The sequence below is a fragment of the Podarcis melisellensis genome, assembly GCF_964234715.1.
Source record: "Podarcis melisellensis genome assembly, chromosome: 1".
Taxonomy (NCBI): domain Eukaryota; kingdom Metazoa; phylum Chordata; class Lepidosauria; order Squamata; family Lacertidae; genus Podarcis; species Podarcis melisellensis.
This window is the reverse complement of record NC_138528.1, coordinates 80,681,162-80,706,901: the sequence shown is the minus strand read 5'-3', so window position 1 is coordinate 80,706,901 and position 25,740 is coordinate 80,681,162. Positions and strand designations below refer to the sequence as shown.

General features: G+C 44.0%; 2 protein-coding genes across 2 annotated transcripts; both read left to right on the top strand.

The window, feature by feature from the left end:
- Positions 1–12,361: 12,361 nt before the first annotated feature.
- On the top strand, positions 12,362–13,309 carry LOC309356664 (olfactory receptor 10V1-like; the record flags this gene model as incomplete). Its single annotated transcript, XM_081888245.1, has 1 exon — positions 12,362–13,309. The coding sequence occupies one exon, from the start codon at positions 12,362–12,364 to the stop codon at positions 13,307–13,309; it is 948 nt and encodes a 315-aa protein (XP_081744371.1).
- A 10,471-nt stretch (positions 13,310–23,780) lies between these two features.
- Positions 23,781–24,728, top strand: LOC309356660 (olfactory receptor 10V1-like; the record flags this gene model as incomplete). The annotated part of the gene is made up of 1 exon (XM_081888236.1): positions 23,781–24,728. The coding sequence occupies one exon, from the start codon at positions 23,781–23,783 to the stop codon at positions 24,726–24,728; it is 948 nt and encodes a 315-aa protein (XP_081744362.1).
- Positions 24,729–25,740: the final 1,012 nt, after the last annotated feature.

Genomic DNA, 25,740 nt, shown 5'->3' with positions numbered 1-25,740 from the left:
GCAAAGTCTGGCCTCAGTAGGAGAGGGGAAAACATTAGTTCACCAAGAAGAACCCCCACCCCAGACACACACTGACTTCCCAAATTTTGATTTGTGTAGCTTTTGGCGTATTAACATAAAGCCCTTAGCTAAACTTGGATGGACAATCTGACTCAACAATCTCATGTACACATTAGCAATGGATAGAGTTTACATCCACTTCATTAACTGGAATGCTGACGAGAATAAAGCAAAAAGCATATGACGAGAATAAAGCTGCTATTTTTGTGCTACAATATTTGTTTGAAAGATCTACCATACTTTTCCGTGTATAAGGTTTTTTATTCTAAAAGAATGTTTAAAATTGGGGGTCCTCTTATACATGGGTAGTGCATAGTGGGGACGTGGGATTGGTTGCTGCCGCGAGCAGGAGATTGTCAGCGGCGATTGGGCAGTTTATTGGTGGCTGTGGCAAGGGCTTTTGTCGTTTTGCTGTTGCTGCGGCAATTGGGCGGGTGAATGATTTTCGGCAATCCCCCCAAATGCTCAACAACCCTGGGCAATCGCCTCCCATTTTCTTAATTAGGAGTCCCCCAAAATTAGGGGCGTCTTATACACGGGGGGGGGGGGGTGTTGGGCATGTTATACACAGAAAAATATGGTATGTCCCCTCCTTCAAAAATGGAGCACATGACAACTTACAGCAATGGCTGTGGCTCATTGGTAGGGCATCTGCTTTGCATGCACAAGGTCACAGGTTCAATCCTCAGCATCACCAGGCAAGGCTAGGAATGGCCCTTGGTTGGAAACTCTGGAGAGCTACTGCCGGTCAGTGCATACAATGCTGAGCTAGATGAACCAGCAGTCTGACTCAGTAAGGCAGCTTCCTATGTTCCTAATGATAAAAAACACAGTCATAATAATTCTTAAAGTCAACAAACAAAATTGAACGGCATCATTCAGAATAAATAGGCAACCCAGAGGAACCCATAATGGATCATTGCACACACACCCCAAGAATCCTTGCAATATACAAATAAAGTTCTTCATCCATACAATAATTATGTACTTTTTACTACTTTCTGCCTACTAATCTACCAAAGACAGTTCCAGAATGGCAGGGAAGGGGGACAGTATATGTTGGAAGCATCGCCAAGACCCATGTTCAGGAGTGTGGAGAAGGGCAGAAGCAGCACAGCGCATTATAGGGCTGTCAGTTACATGTTGCCAAAAAAGAGGTAATGCATCAGGAAAAAAGGATGTAGAGTTGCATATGCTAAATGATATATAGACAAGCACATTTAGTAATAATTATTATGACTTCAATGGAAGCACAAATGCAGCTGCTGGCTGGGGCATGGAGAAATAATAATTCCCTTTCAAGGCCAAGGAGAGTCCAGGGTGATATGGGAACATAGACGGGCTTGAAGAAACAGGATAGGCTCTGACTGTTGCTCTGGCCATGGCCTCTGATGAGACAGGCTGTGTGTGGAAGAAACAGAAGAACCCTCCACTGTTAGCTCCTTGCCTTCCAACAGCCATTGCCATAGTAGCAAGTTGAATGAGGTGGGACAAGGGAGTGAAATAGGACAGTGGTGAGTAAGGGCTTGAACTTGCTATCCTTTCTTCCATCAACCTTACCAAGAGCCCTGTTGGATAACACCAGAGGCCCATCTAGCCAACATCCCATTTTCGCACAATGGCCAACTGGACATGCCTCTAGGAAGCACCAAGAAGGAGAATCCTCTACTGCTATTGTCCTCCAGCAGCTGCTACTCAGATGCAAATAGAGAAATAGGGTGGCCCATTATTTCCAGCTCAGTCTAGTGTCCTCTTCTGCCATTTGTCCAGTATACTGAGAAGTGGACGACAGCCTTCTTTCTTCCTTTTACTGAGTGATGGCAGTTAACTGGGGTGGGGCAGCAGCATGGCAACAGCACAGCTGAGATCTCCCCAATCACACTGTTATTCCCCAAGCCAGCTCCCCACTACTGCCTGCCCCTTCCCACTGCACAGCCAGATTTGGGTAGGCAGTAGATAGGGACAATAAGCTGTGCTAACGAAGTGTACTCACTTTGGGGAGGGTTTAAAGTAGCAAAATACACAGCATTTCATAAATAATTTAAAAAGAAACCCAAATTGCAGCACTACTTGGAAGTCCGCTCCATTGAACTCAGCAGCACCTACCTCTAAAGAGACACAGAGAGGAGTATGCCATTGGGCATTTGCAGCCCTGAAACACACCCCACAAAGCAAGCAAAAAGCAAGCTAATGCCTGATCCCATAGAGAAAGCTAGCCAGGCTTACAGGACCACAGACAGCCCTAGGTGAACAACTTGCTCCAGTAAAGGTTAGGAGCAGACTGAGCCTATTTAAGCTCTGCACTCAGTGCCACTTCTCTCAGACTCCACCCACTTGTGAGTACCTCTAGATTCTTAAAGGGGCCATGCCTCTGGCCTGAAGACGAGCACTCCTCCATCGTTCTCTCACCTCCAACTTGTATTGTGCTCCCTGTATTGCTGGACTGGTGAGGAGGTTCTGGGGAGAGGCATTTGGTTCCTCAGGGGAAGGCACCCATGAAGGTACCCTGCAGATACAGGAGATTCTTCTGGGGGCTCATGTTCCTCAGTCTCAGTGGTTCCTCAGTCTCCAGCAGCTGCATCAGAGCTCTGGGCCTGATCTGACTCCTGAGCTGGAAAGTGTGCAGCTGCTCTTGGCTGCTGCTAGCCTGAAGCTGCCATGTGACAGTGGTGGGGCCACCTTGGGACCCATCAGATTTTGGGCTGGCTCAGCCCCTTCCCACCGCTCTCCTTTGGGACTTTCTGTGGACTGTCATTGCAAACTCAGCTGGTATAGCCTTGAATTCTGTGTTGGCAGAATGGCAGTGGGGTCACATTGCAGGTAGAAGCCAGCAGGACTGGGCAGAGGGACCCTTCTACCCATTACACACACACCTGCATGCCCAGGACAAAGGGGGGTGGATTGCAGAGTTGGACTGTTATCCAAAACATCTTTACTAGGGAGTAAGCAAAGATGCTTAGGGTTACATTGTAAGAAAGCACTGTGAAATTTGGGCTGAATGCACCCTATGCCTTGAAAACACATTGAAGCATGCACTACCCCTCTAAAAACTCTGGCCACTGCAGTTTGCCAAGAGTTGTCAAGAGTTAATCAAAACTCTGGGAGAAGCAGGGCTAACTCCCCCCCCCCTTCATAGACCTAACTGTAGCCTCAAGGGAGGGGCAAATTAAACCAGGAAACAGCTTGAGGAAAAGGATTAAGCAATTCCTTCTTCAGCACCACTGCACAAATCAAATTTGAAGATTATTGCACTTATTTTAAAAGTTGTTTCAAAAAGTCAGGAATCCTGATCATGGGTTGCATGCATCATGTATGGACTGGGGCTGAGAGAGGGAAGGAAATCAGTTTGTAAACAAAACAAGGATATTTGAAATAAGCCTTAGTCATGTTTGGGCAATCCTGAAGATGTCATATTTATTCCCACTACATTGAAAATACAGTTTGCCTTAGGGATGAATCTGTCCTTACTTTAAACTTAGAGCAAGAGGTGGGCAGACTTTAATCACATAAATGGCTCGCAGGAAAGAAAATCTCCCTGCCATTTCTTGTATACTTGGCATCTAAATTGCAAGTGCTAGAAGCTGTCATCTGGCACCAAAAATGTGTTGCTGCATGCAGAACAAGTGACTGCAATGTAGGAGTTCTGTTTTTCAAGCATTTTCAAACCTGAGGGTTACCTCACTTTTGAACCTCCATCCAGCTATTCTTTTCTTTTAAAAAAATACGATCACTGTCTATGTGGAAGAGAAATCAGAGGGTTGTTATTTGTAATGCAGCCAAGCATTCTTTCTGACCAATACGTTTCACAATCAAATTACAAATGTTTCTGGAACAAGAGCAGCTTTAAGCTTCCCTTGTGTAAAAATAAATGCTGGCTTTTTATTTAATGATGTAGTACAGCAGAGCCAAAGTGCTATGACTGCCATCTGCTGGACAAGAAATACCCTTCAGAGAAATCTGCAACGCTGATGAAGACCTCTTTTTAAAACGAATCTCTGTGCTGTATTTAGCACAATCTGTAAGAGATGTATGTGATCTATCTTGTCCAGAGAGCACGAGTGGCAAAATCCAGACTCACATGATTTGAGAGCACAAAGCACACTACCCCCATGTCAGAATCCTAGACAAGGCCAATTCATTGCCACTGAAATGAATGGGAACTTTTCCTGCAATGCAAGTTGCAGGTATGCCTTTGCTGCACATAGATGCAGATTGGAGCCGCAGGAGGGTGAAAGAATTAAAGCCTCCAACCCCCATACTAGGGTCCTGATCTGGATCCCGCCTCCCTCCAGTATACAGTGGTACCTTGGGTTAAGTACTTAATTCGTTCCAGAGATCCGTTCTTAACCTGAAACTGTTCTTAACCTGAAGCACCACTTTAGCTAATGGGGCCTCCTGCTGCTGCCGTGCCGCTGGAGCACAATTTCTGTTCTTATCCTGAAGCAAAGTTATTAACCTGAATCACTATTTCTGGGTTAGTGGAGTCTGTAACCTGAGGTACCACTGTACAGTTATTCTAGCAAAATACAGGACAGAACACAGTGGTGGGCACGTGGTGTTGGGGTGACACCCCCCCTGCTGAAATGACTTCAGAGCAATCCATTAAAATCTATTGCTGCCTAACCAGATGGCCCCTCTGTAATTTCTTTCTTTCTTTTCCACACACCAAAATGCCCCAAACATTTTAAGTTTTATTTTGTATGTGTGCATTCAATATGGGATGTTGCTATTTTAAATATAATGTAAGTCACCTTGAGCACCAGGACCCATTAAACATTTAGTTTTTATTTTCTTGATATTTTTATTATGGAATGTAACAGTTTTAAATGTGGCTATAAGTCTCCACAAGCATAGGATGTGGCTAGATGATCTATGTTAAATCTCTCTCTCTCTCTCTCTCTCTCCCTCTCTCTCAAATTCATAAGGGTTTTTTTCTGCCAACAGTTCAATATTGACATGGTAGAGGGATAAAAATAAAATAAACGCACCACTAGAGGGCAGTGAAGGATAAAGAAGAAAGGTGATGGATTATCATCACAGTCCCTAGGTGCAGGGCAGGTAAAGAGACGGCTGAGCCAAAGGGAGTTTGCAGGCACTGCAGATCAGCTGATCACCAGGATTTGCATACTCTGCAAGCCCTAACACTGGGCTGATCATTGGTGCTTGCACAGCATTGCACGTGGCACTTTGCAAATCCTGATAACCAGATGATAGTTGGGTGTTTGCAGGAGCTGCCAATCAGCTGATGGGTGGAGCCTGCAAACCCCTTTGGTTCAGCTGTATCATCACCTGCCTCACCTCTGATGTCAGAGGGTGTGGCTTGGTCAAATGGCCCAAGTTTACAAAATGCCTGAAGCGAGGATGTGTGAGGATATGTGCATCAAACAAAAGCTCTTCCTTCAAAGCTCTTTCAATTTGCTGGAAAAAAGGGCAAAGTGGTGTTAGTGACCAGCAGCCTAGGGTCTAAAAATTGTCTCCAGCAGCTACGGTTATCAAATGACAGTTTCCTGCTCAGCCCTTCACTAGAACTTAGGCCTTAGTTCTTTCTCGTTTTCTCAATTATAACAACAGCCATGGCATAGGACAGGCCTTTGCTGTGTCATACTACAGTTCCCAGGATTCCTGGAGATTCATTCCTGTTTTCTGGTATTAGTTTTGTCCTTCACTTTATCCTGGAGAACTACGCCTTGAAGAAGACTCAAGTCCCAGGACTAGACTTCTGGAAAGTTCAGTTCAAGAGAAGGCAGCATCTCAGAGAGAATCCTTGGCTGAGACGATTCCTTCTGCTATGTCCAAAAGACTGACCTAGCTAGGCTCAGAGGCACAAGATCTCCAGACAAAGGGAAAGACAGGCAGATGTATTGATATTAATCAATATATTATTTTAATAAGTGTGTCCTGGACCTTATTCTAGACAGAGTTAGAATGCATGAGTTAGAGGCAACCAATACACAGTTTTTGAGCAGTAATTTTGTGAAAATCTCCAGTAACCATGAGTAGACCATAACAGCGAATAAAATATTCAATATATTTTACAGGGATAATAGCCATTTTGTAACTGAGGGGAAATCCTAGTCACAAAAATAATTTGGAATATGGCCTCAGCTTTATAGTTAATGCTTTGTGGTGGAATCTCGGTACCCATATTTAGGTTAAGGAAGGGCACATCCTTCTCCCTTTCTGTCTTTTTCATTTCCTGTGTTTCTATATTTCTTTGTTACTTTTTCTTCCTGTCTCTTCCTCCTTCCTCCTTTTAGCTTCAGGGGTTAGCAGTGTGCTGGTTTCTTGCACAATGCAGGTGGGGGGGGGGAGAGAATAATAGAACTGTACAGTTTGGAGGAATCCCAAGGGCCATCTAGCCCACCCCCCAGTGATGCAGGAATCACAACTCAAATGTCCCTGACAAACAGCTGTCCAACCTCTTCTTTAAACCTCAAGTGAAGGAGAGATTGTCAGAAAGCAATTCCTAATCTTTAGTCAGAATCTTTCTTGTGAAGCCTAGAATAAATCCTGATTCTTTCCATGTTTATTGTAAACTATGCTGTATGCTGTTCTTTAGCCCAGGAAATGTGGCATATGTTTGTCGATATTGTTGTAAAAGACTGGAAATTTGGGCACAAGGAGATCAATAGAGGAGGAGGAGGAGGAGGAGAGGAGAGGAGTTTGGATTTGATATCCCGCTTTTTACCCCCAAGGAGTCTCAAAGTGGCTAACAATCTCCTTTCCCTTCCTCCCCCACAACAAACACTCTGTGAGGTGAGTGGGGCTGAGAGACTTCAGAGAAGTGGGACTAGCCCAAGGTCACCCAGCAGCTGCATGTGGAGGAGTGGGGAAGCGAACCTGGTTCACCAGATTACGAGTCTACCGCACTTAACCACTACACCACACTGGCTCTATAGGGGAGAGAATAACAAAAAATAAAAAATAAAAAATTGTATTAGTATGTGGCAAAGTTGCCAAACCCCTTTGATTACTGGCTCTGTGGGTAGGATATATCTGAAGTGGGACATGCCTTACTCTTCTCACACTTGCAGCTGATGACAGAATCAAGTTTTGTATTCATGAAAAAAATTAGAGACCACAGTTTTCAAATGGGATTGAGACAAATATGGGCAAGGAGACAGATGGAGCTGAGTTTGGGCTCCAATTAAGAGGATTATTGGAGCACTGATCTGGTAATAACAGTGGAGAAACCACTGGGAAGTGTTAAAAGAATACTAGAAGAAATAGATCAATTTGGTCAAGTCGCAGGATTTTATTTAAATAAAAAGAAGACAAAAATTATTGTGAAAAATATGAAACAAGAATTAATAGAGATAATGCAACAACAAACTGGAATAGAAGTGGTGAATAAAGTGAGGTATTTAGGAATGTGGTTAACCCCCAGAAATATTGATTTGTTTCAAAATAATTATATACCTGTGTGGAATGGAATAAAAAGGGATCTGGAGGTGTGGGGAAGGTTGAAGTTATCCTTTTGGGGGAGAATATCAACGACAAAGATGAGCATGCTACCAAAGATGTTATTTTTATTTCAATCACTCCCGATTATTAAGGGGGTATCAATATTTAAAGAATGGCAAAAGATAATATCAAGGTACATCTGGCAGGGTAAGAAGCCAAGGATTCAGTTTAAGTTACTAACAGATGCAAAGGAAAGAGGCGGCTTCGCCCTGCCAGATTTGAAACTATATTATGAAGCATCTTGCTTATGCTGGTTAAAGGAGTGGATTAAATTAGAAAATGGAGAATTGTTGGATTTAGAAGGGTTTGATAATAGATTTGGTTGGCACGCATATATATGGTATGAAAAGAAGAAAATTCATAAAGGGTTTGAAAACCACATCTTCCGAAGATCATTTATAAATGTATGGGACAGGTATAAAAAATTGTTGGAATATAAACTCCCCCACTGGATTTCACCTTAGAAATGATGAGCGTGAAAAAGATTAATATGACGGGGAGGTGGATAACATACGGAGAATTGACAGTTAAAGAAGGGGGGAAATGGAAAATGAAACCCTATGAAGAAGTAAAAGAATTTGTTTATGATTGGTTGCATTACTATCAGGTCTGTAAAATGTTTAAAAAAGATTGTAAAGCATATGGATATGGAGAAAAAGAATCAAAATTTCAACTAGAGGTATTGAATAATGAGTATAAAAATCTGTCAAAAATGTATAACATGTTGCTGGAGTGGTACATAAAAGATGAAGAGCTTAAATCGGTAATGATACATTGGGCCAGAGACTTTGGTTATAATATACAATATGATGAGTGGTCAAAATTATGGAATGAAAGACTAAAATTTACGGCATGTACTGCGCTAAAGGAAAATGTAATGAAAATGGTATACAAATGGTATATAATGCCAGTAAAACTAGCTAAAATGTATAAAACATGTAATAAGTGTTGGAAATGTAAAGAAAAAGAAGGGACATTCTATCATATGTGGTGGGAGTGCAAAAAGTTGAAAGGCTTCTGGGAAATGATATATAATGAATTGAAAAAGATGTTGAAATATATGTTTATTAAGAAACCGGAGGCCTTCTGTCAGCTAACCAGCTGCAGCGCGTTGCTGCTCTCAGCAGAGAAAGCACTCCAGGCAGCCAGCCATAAATTCCATTCTTTATTTCCTTCTGACACGATTACAGGCAGAATAAACAAAGTGATCCGTGTTTCATGACGCGTTGTTTCGACTGGTTTCTTTTTTCCCTTGCCCTCGAGACCAGCACAACCAACGGCCCAACCCCTTCCGTCTTTCCCTGTGACGTGGATCCCCCTCTCTCAGAAGCACCCCCTCCTGCTCAGACTCACTTTCCTCTTCTCTGTCCTCTGAGGACGAGCCAGTACTAATCAGTGGAGATGGTTCTCCGTATCCTCCCTTTCCTTCCTCCCTCGCTGCCTGCAGTTCCCTGACACCTTCTTATTGGGATTGGTAGGAAATGAAATAAGTGAGAAAGACTGTAAACTTTTTCAATATGCAGTTACAGCAGCGAGAATACTTCTGGCCCAAAAATGGAACCAGGAAGAAATACCGACGGTGGAAGAATGGAGATTGAAACTGACTGATTATGCAGAATTGGACAAACTCACAGGGAAGACAAACTAACGGGACCAAAAGTTTATCGAGGTCTGGGGAAGATTTACAGATTATCTGAAAGGCATATGTGATGAACAGATAACGTTTGTTGGTTTTCAAGAGACTGTGAAAAAACAGAGGAATATTGTTAAAAAGAGAATAAGATGAGGGAAGGAGATATTTAAAGGCAATACTAAGTTAAGAAATGCGTTAATAATATAGATGTAAACGAAAGATTGGCAGAGGAGCTGAGGGAAGTAAAAAAAAAGAGACGAATGTGTGATAAAATGTGAATTGATTGTATAAAAAATTGTTTTTTGGAAAAAGAATAAGAATATTATTTTTTTAAAAAAAGAGGATCATTGGAGCACTGGTTGCCTCTATAGAGATCTCGTGTGGGAGCAGTCAACTCTTGTAATATTTAAGTGGTCTGGCAAGATACCTATGCTCAACCTGTATATTTGTAAATAATATGAAATGCTATAAGCCTCCTGTGGCTTTCCCCCAAAGGTATCTAAACCCAGGTGAACACTGCACTTCTCAGAACTTCTCGCCACTCAGAGAAGTCATGTGAGTATACCAATAGTTAGAGTCTTACTTTTTTATCATCAAGTACTTCACACTTCCTTCTGTTCCTTTGTAAGAGCAGCCACAAGAGAGTTCACTCTCTCATATAAAGCCTAATGTCTGCACTTCAGGAAAGAAAATTTCTCTCCTCCCTTAAGGGTCTTGGCATGCTTTCGAAAGGCAAAGCTTCAGAACCAGGAAACCAGATGGATGTGCCAAAGAGCTGCTCTCTTAGCCCTTAATTCCATGATTGTGAACTTTGCCACTATTTGTTGTGAAAGGAGCAGTTGTGAACTTCGCCACTATTCATGGTCCATCGCCACCACTCACATTTCCCTTTCTAGTTGAAGAGCAACAGCAAATGCCTTCAGATTTCCCTTGGCAGTCCAGCAGAAGGAGTATTCAAGTAAGTCATTTCTGTGGATGTGGATTCTGTTCATTTGCCTACTTCATAAGCCTTTCATTCTCTATTCAGCATGTTTTCTACTCAGCATGCATTCTCTTTTTTTTCATACTTAGTGTATGAGATTCCAGACTCTAGAATCAAAATGCATAGGTTGCATAGACCTCATACATGTAAAGGGCATTTATAGCATGTTCCCCACCATGCTAGGAACTGCAGTTTAAGGGTGCTGGGATTTGTACCCCTGTGATGGGTAAAATGTACAGTTCCAAGGATTCTTTTTTCTGGGACATGGGGAATGTGGTTGAAATGTATGATGTGTACAAAACCAGACTATGTGCAGTGAAAAAGAAAAGGGAGAAGAAGCTTCAAATTTTTCCAGATCATAGCCAAAATACTGTTGAGGTTGTTCCTAATAAATGGAAAAGCAGATACTTGTTCATTCTTCAGCTAACTGCAATTTGTTTTCTAAATGTCTTTTCATTGTGAACCATGATTTACGGTAACCAAAACCTCATTCAGATGGCAGTACTGAATCGGTGGTCCATGTCCTTCTGGCTTGCACACTTTATAAAGATTTGAGGAGTGAGGTTATCATCTCTCTATTATTATCCATTCTGGGTCGTCCAACCACTGTTACAGTGTCCTTTCTCTTGGCAGATCAAGATGAGCAGATGACAGCAAAGGTTGCAAGGTTTTTAGCTGGGGCAATTAGAATAAGATCCAGTATTTGACTATTGAGCCAAACCACAAAATGTATTTTATATAATTGACTTTTTACCTTTATCCTCTGTATACCGTATTTTGTTTGTTTTATTGGTATGGCTGGTGTCTGATTCAAATAAAGATTCAATCAATCAATCAATCAATCATAAACATATTAAATGGAGCAGGTTCTATCACCCATCTGTTCCTGTTCATTGACTTTCAATGTTTTGATTGCATAAGATCCTTAACATATTCTAAACTTGACAAATGAATCCATGTGGATTTCACATCCAGTGCTTTTCTGAATAGGGTTGGCTACTTTATTTTACTTTTTAAAATGTGATCTACTTCCCCTACAATCAGATGCATACTCCATTGGAACGGCCACATTATCAGAGCCAGAAGACTCCCCATTCCAGCTTAGATGAACACTAGATGCCATGAACAGAATTGTCTGGAGATATTTTCTTAAGAGTACATTGGTGCTTTGCTGTCACATCTAATGTGCCTCAAAATTACTTGAGCCAAGGTTCCAACCCAGTACACATTTCCCATTGAACTTGGTCAACTGGGCTACATGTAAAATGCCTATCTGCCTTTATCCATTAATTGGGCATTTTGCCTAAAAATTTTATCCTAGCATGAATGCTATAAACCTGAATGGTTACCTGTGTATGTTTCTCTGTACAGTAATAGTGGGATAAATAATCATACTGCACTTCTCAGAGAAGGATAAAAAGATACAGGGTTAAATTCAACTCATAAATTTAGCTTGGAGTACTAACATCCACATCTACTGATGAAGCAGAGCTTCTAATGGAAAGTGTAAATTTCACAAGTGGAAACAATTAAAAAGAGTCCAGTTTGTCACATGGCATGTTGCCTTCAGTGCTGTGGATGAAGCATAGCAAGAGGCACACACAGAAGAAGCACAACACTCCAGATAGCATGTAAAGTCAATGGCAGTTCCCCTTCTAACTTATAATGGCAAATAATAATAATAATAATAATAATAATAATAAGAAGAAGAAGAAGAAGAAGAAGAAGATTGGCTGATGCCAAGAACCATACACATGTAAGTAGCTCATGTCACTGTCTTCCAGTCATTATTACACATATCTTCTGTTTTGGTCCAACTTGAATTTGTATTTCGAAATCAGCCATAATATGCACACTTAAATAAAATACTATTTTGACATTTCATTGACAAGAGCAAACGACTCTTTTGGACAATAATGTGCAAAACATTAACCAAGCATACTTATATTTCAATGATGTCTCCAAAAAGAGAAGCAAATTTAATGTGTGAATTGTACCAGTACAGGAAGCCCAGTCCTCTGAGGAAAAATAAAATAGATTGCTGAAGGAATGCTCCCCATCTGAATGCTCTATATAGCCTTTTATTAAGAACACAAAAGAGTTGCTGCAGACACTTTATTTTAGGAAGCCAGGTTGCAGTATGAGCGTATCCTCACTGCTGAGCCAAGATAACTCATTGACTGAGATCTTTATTTTCCCTTCAGGTCCTCTTTACCATCTTCATGGGATATGAAAACCATACTGAATTCTATTTCCGTCCCTTCTCAACCTTGCTTGAGACACAGCTGGTCATTTTCCTTCTCTTTCTGCTCCTCTACGTCCTCAGCCTCTGTGGGAACGCTGCTGTCGTGCTTATTGTCCATGTCGACCACTCTCTCCATAACCCCATGTATTTTTTCTTGGGCAACCTGGCAGCTCTGGAGATCTGCTACTCTTCTGCCATTGCTCCATTGGCTTTGGCCAACCTTCTGTCCAGGAAAAGTGCCACCATTTCCTTAAGTGGCTGTGGAACCCAAATGTTCTTCTTTGTCTTCCTGGGAGGAGCTGACTGTGTCCTACTGGCCATCATGGCATACGATAGATACGTGGCAATTTGCCATCCGCTGCGCTACATGCTCATCATGAACAAAACTGTATGTACTTCCCTCGTAGCGGCATCGTGGCTGCTGGGCTTTCTGTTATCTCTGCAGCTGACCATCCTTATTTTCCGCTTGCCATTCTGTGGCCAAAATGAAATCAATCACTTCTTTTGTGATGTCCCAGTCATTCTGCAGTTGGCTTGTAGTGACACCCACATTCACCAAGCTGTTCTCTTCATAGTTAGTGTTGTAGTCCTCACCATACCCTTCCTTCTAATCTGTATCTCATATATCTTCATTGCGGTGGCCATTTTGCAAATCCGTTCTGCTGAAGGCCAGCAAAAAGCTTTCTCCACGTGCTCCTCCCACTTGATGGTTGTCCTCTTACAGTATGGCTGTTGCAGTTTCATATATTTACGGCCCAACTCTAGCTACTCACCACAGGAGGGTCGTGTGGTGTCTGTGGTCTACACCTTTGTCACTCCTCTACTGAACCCTCTGATCTATAGCATGAGAAACAAGGAACTGAAAGAGGCACTGAGGAGAGCCTTTCGAAGAAGAGTGTTTTCCCCAAAAAGGTTTGACAGCTAGCAGTCCTCATTAAAGTTAGACCATGGGGATGATAGTAACAGGCTGATAGCAGCAGAGGTAGGTAATGTACAACCCCCAGGGCCGGATTTAGTTTGATGAGGCCCCATAGCTACTGAAGGTAATGGGGCCTTTTATATGTCCAGCTGTCCTTTGTCAACAACAAATTGTTGCTGTTTTTTGTGCTGAATATATGCTAAATGGTAATTTATGGAGCTACACAACAACACAACACAAAACATAGTTGCTGTATGTAGGTTTTATTTTATTTGTTTTTTATCTTATATTTTGGAAATGTACATTCAGTTGTTTTTTTCCTTTAACTTTTTTTGGGGCCCCCAAAAGAGTGGGGCGCTAAGCTATACCTTGTTTAGCTTATACATAAATCTGGCAATGGCAACCCCCATTAGGCATCTGGCCCCATGGTCAGTGCTTTTTTTCTAAAAAAAATGTTTATTTGTCCTTTATATATTGCTCCCCGATCAAGGATTCTGAGTTCAATCATTTTGGAAACTGTTGCTAAACCACCTGAATTACATCTAGCCTATCTACTCCAGGACAATGACTCTTATAGAACATTACAGGTTGCCAGATTCCTGAATTCAGTTCTTTCATATAAAAGACTTTATGGAATGCTGCATGACTATTAAAAATCTAGTAAACTCTACCCACCATCTTTATATTCAAGGCCACAATACGATACATCTAGAGATTGTATGTAATGTGAAGGAGATTATGCGTTGAAATATTTTAGTTGATATTTTAGAATGTAAAATGCTATTTTATTGATTGATTGGTTTTACCTTGTGGGCTTATAGCCGAATAAAGTATTATATATCTATCTGTGATGGGACGATGAGCTGCTTGTGCGTAAAATGCAAGTCCCTCAGAGTTTGATCAGGCTTTCAAACCTCTGCCTGTGACGGAGCCCCTCCAGCATGGCTGCGTCAATCACTAGTAGAATCCGAAAGTGGCTGCTTTCGGAAACGTTTCCAACATAAAAGCTCCTTAACGGAAACACGTCGTCTGGCCTCTCGGCGTGACAGTTTCCGTCGAGGTGTGGGTGTCCCTATAGGAGGTCCTGAGACCTCCCCACTGGTTTCGCTTGAAGCGTCTCTGAGCCATCCCTCCGACTCACTTTCCCTTGGAGTTCTTGCTCGCCCTCTACTGGTTCCCTCTTCCGCTGCTACTGCTCTCTCACCCTCAGTGAGCCTTTGCGCCTCCGGCGCTTTAGATGTCAGTTCCCTGACATCCACCTCCCCTCCAGGGCCCCCTTCACCCCCTCCCGTCTCCTCTCCTACTGGCGGTGAGGAGGTAAAACCCTTGAAAGAACCTCCCTCATCTTCCGACGTCGCGAACACTTCCTTCCACTTGTTGCTGTTCCTACTCTCTAGGTACTCTTCGTCATCAGAGTCCACTCCCTCTTCCAACTCCGACTCCGCGAACCCTTCCATTTCCTCTTCCTCATCGGTGGTGCCGAAATACTCCCTCCTAAACCTTGCTATCGGCTGAGGTTTCCTCGGGAACCTTTGATGGAACGTTTCTGTTAAAACCTCGTCATTGACTTCCTGCGCACTTACCCAGGTGTTTTCTGACTCCGGTTCCCCTTCCCACGCCACTAAATACTCCACCTGATTTCCCTTCCACCTGGAATCGAGGATTTCCGCTACATGGTTGCGGCGTTCCCTCTCTTCCAAGGCTGGTCCCCTGACGTGCTCCCCTTCACCTCCTCCCCTGTATGGTGACAGTAACGACCTGTGGAACACTGGGTGCAATTTCATGTGATTGGGTAATCGGAGTTTGAAAGCTACCGGGTTGACCTGCTGAATCACCTCAAAGGGTCCCAATCTTCTGGGCCTCAGTTTCTTACAACCCCCTTTGAACGGCAACCCTTGGGTTGACAACCACACTTGATCCCCCACCCTTATGGTTTCACCTTCCCTTCTGTTCTTGTCTGCCTGCTTCTTATATTGTGCCTTAGCCCTTTCTAAGTTGAGCTGGAGCTGCTGATGGATGGCTTCCATCTCTTCTACAAAATGTTCAGCCGCTGGGACGCTCCATCTCTCCCCTCCTTCCCCTGGAAATGCCCTGGGGTGACACCCGTAATTAGCCAAAAAGGGACTCATCCCTGTGGACACATTCTCCGCATTATTGTAGGCAAATTCTGCCAACGCCAACTTTTCGACCCAATCGTTCTCTCTGTCATTGACATAACACCTAAGATATTGTTGAAGAATGCCATTTGCCCTTTCCGCCTGCCCGTTGGTTTCAGGGTGCCGGGCAGTTGAAAAATTGACTTCCACGTGTAACAAGCTCATGAGCTTCCTCCAGAACCTGGAAGTAAATTGTTTGCCTCGATCTGAGATCACCCTCGAGGGAGCCCCGTGCAACCTAAAGATATGTTCCACAAACAACTTCGCCGTTTCTTCCGCTGTGACTGCATGTGAGCATGCTACAAAGTGGCACATCTTAGTTAACAGGTCTACTACTACCATGATGGCTGTTTTCCCCTTGGACCTTGGCAGATCCGTCATAAAATCTATTGATATCGCTTCCCAAGGCCGTTCTGGTGTGGGTAAAGGTTCTAATAACCCTGCCGGCGCCCTTCTTTCCCCTTTGGCTCGCTGACATTGGTCACACCCTCTTACATACTCCCTTACATCTTCCCTCACCTTAGGCCACCAAAATTCCCTGGTAACCAACCACATGGTCTTGTGTTGCCCAAAATGTCCCGCCGTGGGGCTATCATGCAACTGCTTGAGTACTCTCCCCCTCAATTCACCTTCGGGTATATACAGTGCCCCTTTGTAATACAATGCCCCATTTCTTTCCTCAAAACCTCCGGGGCTCTCGCCCTCCCCCCTGAGACCTCTGAGCTTATCCTGGGCATATTCATCATTTTCCGTTTCCTCCACCAGTTCTCGTTGCCCCACCATCGCCGCCCCACACACCCAGCGGTCCTCCGGGATGACATGTCTCTCTTCGATCACCCCCTCCCCTTCCCAATATTCTGGTTTGCGTGAGAGCGCGTCCGCCCTGACGTTTTCTGGGCCTGGCACATAACAAATCTCAAAGTTAAATTTGGAGAATTCCTGTGCCCATCTCACTTGTCGTTGGTTGAGCACTCGAGCTGTTCTCCAATACTCTAAATTTTTGTGGTCGGTGCACACTTGCACCTTGTGTTGTGCCCCAATTAATAAATGTCTCCACCTCCGGAATGCTTCGTGAATGGCAAGTAGTTCCCTGTCATACACCGTGTAATTCCTCTCGGACTTATTCAGCTTCCGCGAGAAGAAGGCACACGGTCTCCACTCCGACGCACTCCTCCCCGGTTGAAGAAGGACCGCCCCTACCGCCCGGTCGGATGCATCTGTTTCCACTCTCATGGGTTTTCGTAAATCCACATGCAGAAGTTGTTCTTCCGAGGCGAAAGCCCTTTTCAGTTCTTCAAAGGCTCGATCCGCCTCTGCCGTCCAAACAAATTTCTTCTTGCTGCTGAGACAGTCGGTGATGGGCGCCGTCAAGTGGGCAAAGTTCTTGATGAACTTCCGATAAAAGTTCCCAAATCCCAAGAATCTTTGCACGTCCTTCTTGGTCTTCGGTGTCTTCCATTCCAGTACCGCTTGGACCTTGCCTGGATCCATGGCCAATCCCTTGTCTGACAAGCGGTACCCCAGGAATTCCACCTCCTTGGTATGAAACTGGCACTTCTCCAGTTTCACCCACAGCTGGTTGGCTTGCAGCCTGCCCAACACTTCTCGAACGTCCCTCACATGCTGTTCCTCATTTTCCGAATACATCAACACGTCGTCTAAAAAGGCCACACAATTCTTGTAGAGCAAAGGTCCCAGAACGTGGTTTATAAAAGCTTGAAAACACGCGGAGCCCCCTTGTAGACCGAAGGGCATAACGAGGTATTCAAAGGCTCCCAACGGGGTAAACATGGTGGTCTTCCATTCATCTCCCTTCCTTATGCGTATCAGATTGTACGCCCCCCGCAGGTCCAGTTTTGTAAAAATCTTTCCCTTCCTTACTCTGGTCAAAATGTCATCAATTCGGGGCATAGGGAAAGCCAGGGGCTCCGACACTGCATTGAGGGCCCTGAAGTCACACATCAGTCTTGGTTTGTCTGTGTTCTTTTTGTCCACAAAGAACACTGGGCTGCCCCCCACCGCTCGGGACTCTCTGATGAAACCTCGCTTCAAGTTTTTGTCAATGAACTCCCTCAGCTCCTGCATCTCCCTGTCTGACATGGCGTACAGCTTGCCTACTGGGAGTTGGGCCCCTGGGAGTAGGTTGATTTGACAGTCAAAGGGTCTATGCGGTGGCAGTTTGTCTGCTTCCCTTTCGCTGAATACGTTGCTCAGATCTGCGTATTGCGGGGGCACCTTCCCTTTGTCCATCACTTCCATCCCCGCTAGGGTGACTCTGTCTCCTCCCGAAACCTTCCCCTCCTTGCAGTGTTCTAGGCAATGCGCTGACCCAAAGGAGACCACCCTCTGATGCCAGCCCACTAGCGGATCGTGTAGCGCCAGCCAGCTCATCCCCAAAATGATGGGCGCTCCTCCCAGGATGGCCACATTAAACGCTATCTGTTCGGTGTGCCTTGCCACTCTCATTATCATCGGGACAGTCTGTTGGCTAACTTCTCCCCCCAACAGCTCTCTGCCGTCAATCGTAGTCACCTGCAAGGGGTTACTTAAAGGGATAGTCTGTATCTGGTGCTCAGCTGCAAACTCCTTACTCATGAAATTACAGGAGCTGCCTGAATCCAAAAGCGCCTTGACCTTTAGTGGGTGTCCGTTTGGCAGTTCTAGTAACACCTCTATCACTAAAGCGGGTCTGGGGGGTTCTGGCATGGGCACTTTCATTGCTCTTTGGCCTGGCTGCTGTGCCCCAACGGTGGCAGCCAGGCGTTGGCTTTTACTTGCTCCTTGCCTTCCTCTTCCTTTCCCCCAACAGCTCCTGCCATCCCTTGCCATTCCTTTCTTTGTGGGCAAACTCTGGCAAAGTGCCCTGGCTGTTGGCAGAGATAACATCTCTTGGCGCTCTTTCCCTCCTTTTTCCGCCCTTCACTGGCATTTGAAACTGCGCGCGCCCGCGCTGTTCCAACTTCCATCGGCTCTGCCGGCGGGAAAGGTGGCTCTGGAATGTCTGGAATGCGGAACTCCCTCCAACGGTCTCCTTTCCCTTCCCGCTTTTCCATAGCCCTCGCCTCCTGGCGCGCTCCTATGGCCAGCGCAGATTTGGTTAACTGGTCCATAGACTCCGCCCTGGGGCCCCGGGAAAGCTCATCTTTGACGGTTGAAGAAAGCCCCTCTTCGAAAAGCATTTGGATGGGCTCCGCCGATAGGTCCCACCCCAATTTGTGAATCAACATGGTAAATTCAGTCCAGTACTCACGGACAGATCTGCTTCCTTGCTGGCAAGCCATTAACTGCCTTCGCACCACCCCCTGCTCAATATCGCTGGAAAACATCAGGTCCATGGCACGAAAAAACTTCCTCGTGTCCTTTAAGATCTCATTATTCGCTGCCATCAGGGGTCTAACCCAATCTTTCGCCCCGGATTCGAGATGGCCAATCACATACGCCACTCGCGATTCCTCATCGGGGAAGTCATCAAACTGCAAGTTTAGAGCGTATTGCATCTCTGTTCTAAAGGCATGATAGTTCCTGGGATCCCCCCCGAATTTCTGCACCAATCCTGGCACCTTTCTGGCGAGCGGGGTGGTTTTCTCCTTTCCCTTTTCTGCATCCTGAGCCCTCCTCTCCTCAAGCCTCGCCGTTTGCAGCGCCAACTGGATCTCCAACGCCCTGTACCTTTCTTCCAGGCTTGGACCTCCTCCAGCTGCTCCTGCTTCCCCGGTTCCGGCTGGATTGCTCATGATGCTTCTCCCTGCACAAGCTGGCTTTCGGAGACTTTCGGATTGCTGTGATGGGACGATGAGCTGCTTGTGCGTAAAATGCAAGTCCCTCAGAGTTTGATCAGGCTTTCAAACCTCTGCCTGTGACGGAGCCCCTCCAGCATGGCTGCGTCAATCACTAGTAGAATCCGAAAGTGGCTGCTTTCGGAAACGTTTCCAACATAAAAGCTCCTTAACGGAAACACGTCGTCTGGCCTCTCGGCGTGACAGTTTCCGTCGAGGTGTGGGTGTCCCTATAGGAGGTCCTGAGACCTCCCCACTGGTTTCGCTTGAAGCGTCTCTGAGCCATCCCTCCGACTCACTTTCCCTTGGAGTTCTTGCTCGCCCTCTACTGGTTCCCTCTTCCGCTGCTACTGCTCTCTCACCCTCAGTGAGCCTTTGCGCCTCCGGCGCTTTAGATGTCAGTTCCCTGACACTATCTATCTATCTATCTATCTATCTATCTATCTATCATCTAAAAAAAATGTTTAGGGGTACTCTCATTTTCCTACTCATATTGAAATACTGCCCTTCAACGAGGCCAAACTTATATTCACAAAATGTTTACTAGCATGCGTACCACTGTGTCCTCCCAGAAAAAAAGCACTGCCCATGATAATACCTATAGGTAGGGGGTGTCACGCAAATTTGTAACAAGGGAGAGGAACTCAGTGCAATTCTACGGTCGTCATCATTGTCATCATTCCTTTCATTTCTATATTGCTTTATGTTTTCAAGCAAATAATCTCAAAGCGGTTTACAACACATTAAAATATCAGACAGAGCAATCCAGTATAAAAGATTACCAATGAAAGCCACGTATAAAATATACATTCAAATCAACATAATTAACAGGAAACTAAGACATCATCTTAAAGATTTCAAAATAGAACATTACGACGGAGGTCAGAATGAATGTCTAATGCAGCAAAGTTAACAAAAAATGCCCTAAGCATTTCAAAATAAAATGTTACTAAAGGAAGTCAAGTATGAACTGCTTAAACCAGTACAATTAACAAGAGAATAGAATATTATCTTAAGCATAGAATGTATCTGGTGCAGTTTCTGCCAATCCTGTCCGTGGTGGTTCATGACAGGCAGTGGCTGTAGAAGCTGAGGCTGTGTCTGCCAAGATGCCCATATCATTTAATGAACCCCACACCTTATGCAAAATGGTGAGAGAGGTATTTATACATTTCCTTACATAACTATACTAATACTGCCTGTGTGGGGATCCACACACATTGAATCAGATTTATTCAAAAGCACCAAAAAATTCTAGAGATGTAACTGCCTCCAAGCAGACTGTCCAATAATTCAGTTTAAGGGGGCAGGCAATTATGGAATTTAATATTTGATTGGAAATTCAACATCACATAATCTCAAATGCCTCTTACTAGGATATCTGAAGAAACATAGCTCTGGAGGAAGATTTAGAAGTGGCACCAAAGTATTCGGCCGCAAAAATATGTATTGCTAGAAGGGGGGCGGGCTACAGCTCATTTAGTCTCTCACTGGTTTGAGAAAATCTGGGATGTAAACAATGATTAAATTGATATTTTTCAGAGTAACAAATAACAAACTATCACATAGATTTGTAGAAGGGTAGTCTCTTTTTCATTCTGGAACAATAAATTCCAGCATAATATTAATCCTTGCAACCTTTTTGCTTTATTGTAAAATGTATTATATATGTAATTATTTTTAGTATTTACTTATTTTAATTTAGCTACTTATTCTGTATTTACTTATAATCTGCCTCTAGTCTAAGATTCTGTATGTATCTATATATTAAATAAATAAATAAACTGAAATGTCATGAAGCGCTATAATTCTCCTGTGAATTATTACCAAAGGCATCTAAACCCAGGTGAACACTGCATCTCCCAGAACTTCTCGCCACTCAGAGAAGTCATGTGAGTATACCAATAGTTAGAGCTTTACTTTTTATCATCAAGTACTTCACACTTCCTTCTTTTCCTTTGTAAGAGCAGCCACAAGAGAGTTCACTCTCTCACATAAAGTCTAATGCCTGCACTTCAGGAAAGAAAATCTCTCTCCTCACTCTCGCTCCCTTAAGGGTCTTGGCATGCTTTCGAAAGGAAAAGCTTCAGAACCAGGAAACCAGATGGATGTGCCAAAGAGCTGCTCTCTTAGCCCTTCATTCCCTGGTTGCGAACTTTGCCACTATTCCTTGTGAAAGGAGCAGTTGTGAACTTCGCCACTATTCATGGTCCATCGCCACTACTCGCATTTCCCTTTCTAGTTGAAGAGCAACAGCAAATGCCTTCAGATTTCCCTTGGCAGTCCAGCACCAGGAGTATCCAAGTAAGTCATTTCTGTGGATGTGGATTCTGTTCACTTGCCTGCTTCATAAGCCTTTCATTCTTTATTCTGCATGTTTTCTATTCAGCATGCATTCTCCTCCCCCCCCTTCATCCTTAGTGTATGAGATTCCAGACTCTAGAATCAAAATGCATAGGTTGCATAGACCTCATACATGTAAAGGGCATTTATAGCATGTTCCCCACCATGCTAGGAACTGCAGTTTAAGGGTGCTGGGAATTGTACCCGTGATGGGTAAAACGTACAGTTCCAATGATTTTTTTTTTCTGGGACATGGGGAATGGGCTTGAATTGTATGGTATGTGCAAAACCAGACTGTGCAGTGAAAAAGAAAAGGGAGAAGAAGCTTCAGGTTTTTTCAGATCATAGCCAAAATGCTGTTGGGATGGTTCCTAATAAATGGAAAAGCAGATGCTTGTTCATTCTTCAGTTAACTGCAATTTGTTTTCTAAATGTCTTTTCATTGTGAACCATGATTTAACCATAAACTCATTCAGATGGCAGTACTGAATTGGTGGTCTATGTCCTTCTGGCTTGCACACTTTATAAAGATTTGAGGAGTGAGGTTATCACCCTCTATTATTATCCATTCTGGGTCATCCAACTACTGTTACAGTGTAGTTTCTTTTGGCAGATCAAGATGAGCAGATGACAGCAAAGGTTGCAAGGTTTTTAGCTGGGGCAATTAGAATAAGATCCATTATTTGACTATTGAGCCAAACCCCCAAAATGTATTTTATTTAATTGACTTTTTACCTTTATCCTCTGAATACCGTATTTTGTTTGTTATATTGGTATGGCTGGTGGCTGATTCAAATAAAGATTCATTAATTCAATCAATCAAACAAACAATCAATCAATCAGTCAGTCAGTCAGTCAGTAAGTCAATCAATCATAAACACATTAAATGGAGCAGGTGCTTTCAGCCATCAGTTCTTGTTTATTGACTTTCAATATTTTGATTGAATAAGATCCTTAATATATCCTAAACTGGACAAATGAATCCATGTGGATTTCACATCCAGTGCTCTTCTGAATAGGGTTGGCTACTTTATTTTATTTTCAAAAATGTGATCTACTTCCCCTACAATCAGATGCATACTCCATTGGAACGGCCACATTATCAGAGCCAGAAGACTCCCCATTCCAGCTTAGATGAGCACTAGATGCCATGAACAGAATTGTCTGGATATATTTTCTTAAGAGTACATTGGTGCTTTGCTGTCACATCTAATGTGCCTCAAAATTACTTGAGCCAAGGTTCCAACCCAGTACACATTTCCCATTGAACTCAGTCAACTGAGCTACATGTAAAATGCCTATCTGCCTTTATCCATTAATTGGGCATTTTGCCTAAAATTTTTATCTTAGCATGAATGCTATGAACCTGAATGGTTACTTGTGTATGTTTGTCTGTATAGTTATAGTGGAATAAACAATTGTACTGTACTCCTCAGAGAAGGTTAGAAAGATAGAGGGTTAAATTCAACTCCATAAATTTTGCTTGGAGTAGAAACACCCACATCTACTGATGGAGCATAGCTTCCAATGGAAAGTGTAAATTTCGCAAGTGGAAACAATTAAAAATAATCCAGTTTGTCACATGGCATGTTGCCTTCAGTGCTCTGGATGAAACATAGCAAGAGGCACACACAGAAGAAGCACAACACTCCAGATAGCATGTAAAGTCAATTGCAGTTCCCCATCTAACTTATAATGGCAAAAAATTGATTGGCTGATGCCAAGAACCATACACATGTAAGTAGCTCATGTCACTGTCTTCCGGTCGTTATTACACATATCTTCTGTTTTGGTCCAACTTGAATTTGTATTTTGAAATCAGCCATGATATGCAAACTTAAGTAAAATACTATTTTGACATTTCATTGACAAGAGCAAATGACTCTTTTGGACAATAATGTGCAAAACATTAACCAAGCATACTTATATTTCAATAATGTCTCCAAAAAGAGAAGCAAATTTAATATATTAATTGTACCAGTACAGGAAGTCCAGTCCTCTGAGGAAAAATAAAATAGATTGCTGAAGGAATGCTCCCCATCTGAATGCTCTATATAGCCTTTTACTAAGAACAGAAAAAGTTGCTGCAGACACTTTATTTTAGGAAGCCAGGTTGCAGTATGAGTGTATCCTCACTGCTGAGCCAAGGTAACTCATTGACTGAGATCTTTATTTTCCCTTCAGGTCCTCTTTACCATCTTCATGGGATATGAAAACCATACTGAATTCTATTTCCGTCCCTTCTCAACCTTGCTTGAGACACAGCTGGTCATTTTCCTTCTCTTTCTGCTCCTCTACGTCCTCAGCCTCTGTGGGAACGCCGCTGTCGTGCTTATTGTCCATGTCGACCACTCTCTCCATAACCCCATGTATTTTTTCTTGGGCAACCTGGCAGCTCTGGAGATCTGCTACTCTTCTGCCATTGCGCCATTGGCTTTGGCCAACCTTCTGTCCAGGAAAAGTGCCACCATTTCCTTAAGTGGCTGTGGAACCCAAATGTTCTTCTTTGCCTTCCTGGGAGGAGCTGACTGTGTCCTACTGGCCATCATGGCATACGATAGATACGTGGCAATTTGCCATCCGCTGCGCTACATGCTCATCATGAACAAAACAGTATGTACTTCCCTCGTAGCAGCATCTTGGCTGCTGGGTTTTCTGTTATCTCTACAACTGACAATCCTTATTTTCCGCTTGCCATTCTGTGGCCAAAATGAAATCAATCACTTCTTTTGTGATGTCCCAGTCATTCTGCAGTTGGCCTGTAGTGACACCCACATTCACCAAGCTGTTCTCTTCATAGTTAGTGTTGTAGTCCTCACCATACCCCTCCTTCTAATCTGTATCTCATATATCTTCATTGCGGTGGCCATTTTGCAAATCCGTTCTGCTGAAGGCCAGCAAAAAGCTTTCTCCACATGCTCCTCCCACTTGATGGTCGTCCTCTTGCAGTACGGCTGTTGCAGTTTCATATACTTACGGCCCAACTCTAGCTACTCACCACAGGAGGGTCGTGTGGTGTCTGTGGTCTACACCTTTGTCACTCCCCTACTGAACCCTCTGATCTATAGCATGAGAAACAAGGAACTGAAAGAGGCACTGAGGAGAGCCTTTCGAAGAAGAGTGTTTTCCCCCAAAAGGTTTGACAGCTAGCAGTCTTCATTAAGGTTAGACCATGGGGATGATAGTAACAGGCTGATAGCAGCAGAGGTACTTAGGTACGACCCCCATGCAGCATCTTGCCCCATGGTAATACCTATAGGTGGAGGATCCTGTGTGAAGGTCCTGTGTGAGTGCCTGGAGGCGGTTGGAGGATGGATGGCGGCTAATGGATTGAGGTTGAATCCTGACAAGACAGAAGTACTGTTTTTGGGGGACAGGGGGCGGGCTGGTGTGGGGGACTCCCTGGTCCTGAATGGGGTAACTGTGCCCCTGAAGGACCAGGTGCGCAGCCTGGGAGTCATTTTGGACTCACAGCTGTCCATGGAGGCGCAGGTCAATTCTGTATCCAGGGCAGCTGTCTACCAACTCCACCTGGTACGCAGGCTGAGACCCTACCTGCCCGCGGACTGTCTCGCCAGAGTGGTGCATGCTCTAGTTATCTCCCGCTTGGACTACTGCAATGCGCTCTACGTGGGGCTACCTTTGAAGGTGACTCGGAAACTACAACTAATCCAGAATGCGGCAGCTAGACTGGTGACTGGGGGCAGCCGCCGAGACCACATAACACCGGTCTTGAAAGACCTACATTGGCTCCCAGTACGTTTCCGAGCACAATTCAAAGTGCTGGTGTTGACCTTTAAAGCCCTAAACGGCCTCGGCCCAGTATACCTGAAGGAGCGTCTCCACCCCCATCGTTCTGCCCGGACGCTGAGGTCCAGCGCCGAGGGCCTTCTGGCGGTTCCCTCATTACGAGAAGCAAAGCTACAGGGAACCAGGCAGAGGGCCTTCTCGGTAGTGGCACCCACCTTGTGGAACGCCCTCCAATCAGATGTCAAAGTGATAAATAACTACCTTACATTCAGAAGACATCTTAAGGCAGCCCTGTTCAGGGAAGTTTTTAATCTGTGATATTTTAGTGTATTTCTGGTTTTTATGGAAGCCGCCCAGAGTGGCTGGGGAAACCCAGCCAGATGGGCGGGGTACAAATAATAAATTATTATTA